The sequence below is a fragment of the Lutjanus erythropterus genome, chromosome 18, assembly GCF_056507025.1.
Source record: "Lutjanus erythropterus isolate fLutEry1 chromosome 18, fLutEry1.hap2, whole genome shotgun sequence".
Classification (NCBI taxonomy): Eukaryota; Metazoa; Chordata; class Actinopteri; order Lutjaniformes; family Lutjanidae; genus Lutjanus; species Lutjanus erythropterus.
In genome coordinates, this window is record NC_139334.1 from 28,458,631 (window position 1) to 28,465,169 (window position 6,539).

At 42.5% G+C, this 6,539-nt stretch overlaps 1 protein-coding gene across 1 annotated transcript; it reads right to left on the minus strand.

Moving 5' to 3' along the window:
• Positions 1-181: 181 nt before the first annotated feature.
• Positions 182-5,452, minus strand: ckba (creatine kinase, brain a). Its single transcript, XM_084742831.1, has 8 exons — positions 5,270-5,452; positions 4,701-4,902; positions 2,725-2,879; positions 2,514-2,646; positions 1,543-1,714; positions 1,037-1,160; positions 716-905; positions 182-568 (listed from the first exon to the last, which is right to left on the minus strand). The coding sequence occupies exons 1-8, from the start codon at positions 5,435-5,437 to the stop codon at positions 390-392; spliced, it is 1,323 nt and encodes a 440-aa protein (XP_084598957.1). The 5' UTR covers positions 5,438-5,452; the 3' UTR covers positions 182-389.
• Positions 5,453-6,539: the final 1,087 nt, after the last annotated feature.

The window sequence follows — 6,539 nt, forward strand, 5'->3', positions numbered from 1 at the left end:
TAATCAGAATATAACTTTACATGCGCAAATTGAACAGATTCCTGGGAAATTCTTTCAGGCCAGTCATTGAAGATGTGGTGATGACATCGGTCTGTTTTTACCGTAAGTAGAATATTGGGGTCCATGTAAAAACAGCTAATGATACCCTGATAATGTAAACAATGTAAAGATCACAAAGAACTTTAACCAGAACATTTTAGTTTATTCCATCCTCACCATACAGGAACCGTTTCATCTTAAATACACAAACAATCCAAACTGTAATATGGAGTGCATTCCAGGACAGTCAGTCATTCAGACAAGGGGGAGAGAGAGACAGGGGTGAGGAGAGAGGGAAAGGGGACGGGGAGTAGTGGGGGTCAGGGGGTTGGTTGGGCGTCTGGATGGTTTTACTTCTGGGCGGGCATAAGGTCATCAATGGCCTGGCCCTTCTCCAGCCTCTTCTCCATCTCCACCAGCAGCTTGATACCGTCGACCACCATCTGCACCAGCTCCACCTCAGAGAAGCCCAGTCTGTCAGCGTTGGAGATGTCAAAGACTCCGCCCACAGCCGCCGTGTCCACGCCACCTGATGGTATTATAAGATTTAAGATAACAGTCTACCATACATCCAGCATCAACATTTTAGGTTAATATACTATTACAGATGTTTAAATTTGCAGCTGCACACATTAGATGTTGACTCAACAGTTGGATAAATCAAAGTTTTACGCACCAGTTCCACGCTTCTGGAGCCTCAGCCTCTTGAGAACCTCCTCAAACTTGGCGTGTTTGCTCATGTTGGGCAGCTTCACGTGCACTCCAGCGCGCAGGCCGGTGCCCAGGTTAGAGGGGCAGGTGAGGACGTAGCCGAGGTGCTCGTTCCACATGAAAGCATGGCCCCTCTCTTTGAACAGGGTCTCGATCTAAAAAAACACCACCATCACAGCCAGGTTAACGAGGTCCTTGAACACATCATGAGTTGATATCAAGCACAAAACACCTTTCACTGTGACTCATGTAAATAAACTCGTAGTAAAAGATATTTTCTACTAACATTGGTGAGTCCAGTGCAGAAGCGATTAAACACTTCCTTCATGTTGCCGCCTTTCTGCATGGAGATCACACGCAGGTGGTCCTCCTCATTCACCCAAACCAGGAATGTCTTGTTATCGTTGTGCCTGCAGACAGAAAATAATTGTTCCGTTTCCTTCAAAATTAAATCTCCCAAAAGAAAAACAGATGTTCCAACACCATTTTTCTTTTCCCTGGTACCTGAACTTTAACTACTGGACAATACCAGTGCATTAATTTAGAATTTTACGGCTGTATACCAATAATCTTGTATGGACGTGATTGCAATCGTTGTTCTATGGGCTCGCTCAGGTAAAAAAAAGGAAAGGCACACAGGTCACTTCTGGGAATTAACATGGTCCCATTTTGGGGCTAATAAACTACATGGTGTCAGAATTTTAGGCTGCATCTGAGGCAGTTCTGACACTGGTCTCAGAAGCCCAACAGAAAAATACACCAGGCCGGTGAGAATTGGAAGTGAAGTCTCACCAGATGCCCCTGGCGTCGGGCCAGTCGCGGGCCATCCCTGAGGCCAGCAGCAGAGGAGACACTGGTTTGTCAAACAGGAAGTGGTCGTCGATGAGCTGCTGCTGCTCGGCCTCGGTCATGTTCTTGAGGGCGTAGTATTTCCCCTTCAGGTCTCCGGTCAGGGAAGCCAGAGCTGCAGGGATGAGAGACCAGTTTCAAGACCACAGAACAGAAACTAAAACTTCATTAAGTCAAAGATTAGTTCTACTGAGTTTAGAAAAAACATTTAAAATTAATAAATGTAGATTTACCCAATTAAAAACTAATCTGTTTATTAACTCAGTTTGATGTAAACCGAAATGAAACACTTTAAATCAATATGGAGAAGAAAACTTCCACCCTCTGTATTCCTAAAAAAGGTTTAATTTCATAATTGTTTGACAGAGAAGCTTCAATTTCCTTTTAGAAAGATTTGGTGGCCAAATACGTTTAAAAACCTCCACAGTGAGAAAAATGCGTCACTGACAGAATTCAATTTAATCTAGGTTTAGAGTAAAAACTAAACTGGTTTAAATTACTTTGCAAAAAACTTTTAAACCATAATTTGAAAGGTTTTACAAAATAATTCTTGTGCAACTCAGCAGACACCTGATGTCAAACTGAAAACAAGATCAAAAACAGAAATGCAGGCAGCCATATTGGATCATCTCCATGAGAAGGAGGGTAAATTAAAGTTGACCTTTACTGTGCTGCTCTATAATCTGCTGTTATCCCTCCTGCTACCACTAGAGGACACCCACCCACCGCTGCACCAATCAGATCAGAAGCATCATGCTGACTGCTCTAAGTATCACTGTGGTTTTACCCTGATGCTGTTTACATCACAGAATCACTGAGCTGAAGACACGTCTCCATCTGTGTGCGGTCAGTGACTCAGCACGGACAGATGATGAGCACCTGCAGCGTCAGTGACCAACAGCTGTACTCTTTACCTTCAATGGACAGCGTCTCAACGGCGCGTCTCTCTCCTCGGCTGCAGTGAGGTGGCAGACAGAAGCCGCGGATGCTGCGGCCTGTGCGGACGCGGGAGCTCAGGACGTAGTTGGGGTCCAGGTCGTCACCACCCTGAGGAAGAGGAGGACACAGACGTGTTTGTCTCTGTTCAGTTCCTGTTATGTTGTCTGACTAAAGGGGCTGTGGTACCTTCAGGTTGGCTGCGTTGAGGTCAGTCTTGTGCTTGTCTGTGGGTTTGTATCCTCCGTGTCTGTCCTCGATCACAGGGTCCAGCAGCTCTTTGAAGACCTCGTACGTCTCCTCGTCTCCGGCGACGCAGCCCACCGTCATGATGAAGGGGTGTCCTGCAGGCAAAGTGGACAGGGTCACACAGGAGGAAGACAGTGGACAGAGGGACAGACCAAAATGACATCCTCACTAACTCAATGTGCTCAGGATTAGACCGTTACCAGGATTATCAACCCCTGTCTGAATGACACCGTCTATGGTGAAGCCGTTGGGTGTAGACCTCTCCCTCAGCTCCTTGTACATGTCCAGGGTTAAGAACTTGGCCATGTGGCTGTTGTGCTGACTGAGATCTGGGAACTCGTCCTCAGCTTGACTCAGCCTCTTCACCGTCAGTCTGTTGACACTCACATTGCTAAACAGAACAGTCTACAAAGTCACCTTAATATGGCAGGTGGCCTCTTCAGCCTGCGCAGGACAGGAGGGCCACCTGCTACACTTCAGGGACTTCACTACCCTTCTGAATTAGGGCTGCACAATAAAGGTAACAATATAGTTATCACTGAAAAAAAAACTAGACTTGCAACAATTCAGTGATATTAGATTAACTGCCATCTATTTTGAAAAAACAATTTTGATTCCAGCTTCTCAAATGTGAATATTTTCTGGTTTTAGTCCTCTGTGAGGAAACTGAATATCTTCGGTTGTGGGCAGAACAAGACATTTGGAAAAGATTGGCTGTTGTCATTTTCCACTATTTTCTGACCAAACAACTAATCGATCAATGATAAACCCAGAAAATTATCAACAATGGAAAATCATTAGTTGCAGCCTTATAAAACTCTTAAAATCACGACGGTGTGACATTCAGCGGTCAACACTGACATTGAAAACTACTTGCCCAAAGTCAATTTTTACTTGCCCCTGTGCAAATCGTTTTATGTATTAAAAGTCATCAAATGGCAATAAATACTTAAGTCAATTGTGATGTTCAATTTTGGATTGCAATGTCTAAAAATGTCTGAAAACTGCAGTGGACATTTTTCACTATTTTCTAAGCCCAGTCTTTTTTTTTTTTTTTTTGAGCCCCAAAATATTCAGTTTAATATGATAATAAGACAAAGCCCAGGATTTCTCCCCACCCCCACCCACAGGGAGATTAGCTGGTGCCATGGGCATTAGCTAATGGGGATCCTTTTTAAATAAACACTTTAAATCTCCATATTTGAGAGGCTTAAAACAGTATTTTCTACCATTTTTGCAAGAAAAATTACTTTAATGATTAATCTGTTATCAAAATAGTGTCATTAATTCTTTAAACACTTGTGTGGTTGGGCTAAGCCAGTTGCCAGAGTTACTAGCCTTACATGGCATTTTACTTGCCCTGGGCAAGCAGCCAATCTTTATTGTTGAGCCCTGAAAGAGATCAAGACATCTCTAATGCTGTTTCATTACATTTTCCTTTACCAAAAGAAACAGCAGTTACTGTCATTTAGATATGGCAGGTTTGATAATATTTTGGTATTATTCAGTGTGCAGCCCTTCAGTGAGGTGTAGACATGACACACAGTGGTCAGCTGATACAGGAGTCTACACTACAAACTAACTGACATCATAAACAGTGGATTATACTGCTGCTGCTGCCTCTCTGCATACATTATGTAACACTGGTAATCTTTACTATTTGCCATAAAGCGGTGTGATATTGCTGTGATAATACGGGCCCGTTTAGAGGAGGAGGACCGTCTGACGGATTCAGCTCTCCGTATGTCATAGTTTATCCCTTTGGCAAGGTCACAGTGCAAAAAGCTGTTCGTGTTCCCCGTCTGTCTGTGAGGAACACGGAGCACGGATCGAGCGCCGCCGCGGCCATTAGACGCGGTCGATCAGGCGGAACAGATGGCGTTTTCGCCGAAAAGCCGCTTGTGTGTGTTTTTTACCTGGGTTGTCCACCCCGGTCTGAATGACATCATCCAGAGTAAATCCACTGGGTGTCTGTTTGCTCCTCAGCCGCTCGTACATGGCAGCAGTCAGGACCTTGGCCATATGATTGTTGTGTTTGCTGAGGTCCGGATACTCCTGCTCCGAGGTGAACTTCATCTTCAGCTGGTTGTGCGTGTTACCGAAAGGCATGGCTGATCCCTGGGCGGAGGATGGAGGGGAGACACGGTGAAATGGAGCGAAATTAACCCGAGAGCAGAGTGTGGACAGGCGGCTCACAGCGACATTATTATACAGGAGCTCGTTTAGACACACGATGAAATATCCTGCAGAGAACCAAGTGTCCTGAATGCGTTTAAATAACTGCAGAAATCTAATCAAACATGCAGAATTTTATATCATGTTTTATTAAATTAATCCAGCAGCTAACGTGGATCCTTTGTGCTGAAAAGCGGACATACTCATAGGGCCAGGATAATCTGTCTCCACCGCCCAGCTATCATCATTTAACCGTTAAAAACAAAGATGTGACTGAATTTACTTTGATTAAATTAAATCATATTCCTACCTGTTGTCGTCGGACTTGTGGACTACTACTACTACCAGTGGTTGATACAAAGATCCCTATTTTTCCGGCCGAGGAGCTCACAACCCTCCAGCAGCGTCCCAGCAGCAGCTCTCCGGTCACACTGATGACTTGAGATCGTAATTTATAGTAGACCATCTCTCCTCCCATTGGTCAGTTATTTGTAGTCCATTCATTCAATTGGACGCGCTGATTTGGCAGCTATGTGAAGTGACTGGGGACTCCTTCACGTTACACTACTACTTCAACTTTCTGTGCCAAGTGAAAATTAAATTAAATCATGTGATCCAGACAACAATTTGTTTATTTATAAGACTGGTTTCCTCTTCAAAATACAGTTTTTGTTATTAAAATTATTTTTTTTTAATCACATAGTCTGAAAGAACGTTACAAATAAACTCAGAAATAAACAAAAGTCTAAAAAAAAGACTAAACAGAGATAAATACAACAATGTTTCAGCCTTTCAGTAAAAAATACATGTATTAAAAATATGAGGACCTTCAGCTAACTGTAAACCTTTTTACAGCAGCCATATTGATATGAAATTGTAAACACAGGTGTTAACAATGCTACTAATTAAGGTCCCATTCCATTTAGTGTGTCAGCGCCAGTGAGCCAAAATGGACAATATCAGCGACCTGTTTGACCTGAATGGAACGGGACCTCAATTAGTCTCATTGTTATCACCTGTGTTTATCCTTCTATTTCATGTCAGTATGGCTGCTGCGAAAAGGGTCTGTACAGTGAAATAAGGTGTGGAATAATTGGGCCCATTCCAACCTCATCTTAAATTCTGTTGGACTGATGTTGCCTTCAGATGGCCCAATATAAATTGTACAACTAAACAAATTAAATCTGATCAAGTCCAATAACTTTTTGATAATAATTCACAGTAACAATACAAGTACCTTGACATCATTTAAAAACTAAAACTACATTTTTTTAAGGTATTTTACTTGAGTATTCCTGCTGTATACTTCTACTTCACTTCCCTTTCAAATGTTTTTTTGACAGCTATGATTACAAATTTACCCACAAAATGCGATCATCTCATAAAGCGTTTGTTTTAAATTACCCATCATATCATCAATTTTAAAAAAGAGAGAAATACCACCTGTACCAACAACAGGAAAATCCTATTTTTAAATAAAAGCATCAGTAATTGAATTCAGTTCAATTCAATTCAAAAATATCTCTATTATCAGTCAAATCACCACTGAGAAAATGGCCAAGGTATTTTATTTCCTTGCA

Bases quoted from the DNA above. Each gene is read 5' to 3' on its own strand.
- ckba (XM_084742831.1), bottom strand. From the start codon at position 5,437: ATGGGAGGAGAGATGGTCTACTATAAATTACGATCTCAAGTCATCAGT. The intron at 4,903-5,269 runs GTAGGAATATGA...TCCTCCGCCCAG, and splicing joins CACAAGTCCGACGACAACAG to GGATCAGCCATGCCTTTCGG. The intron at 2,647-2,724 runs GTACCACAGCCC...CCTCTTCCTCAG, and splicing joins TCAACGCAGCCAACCTGAAG to GGTGGTGACGACCTGGACCC.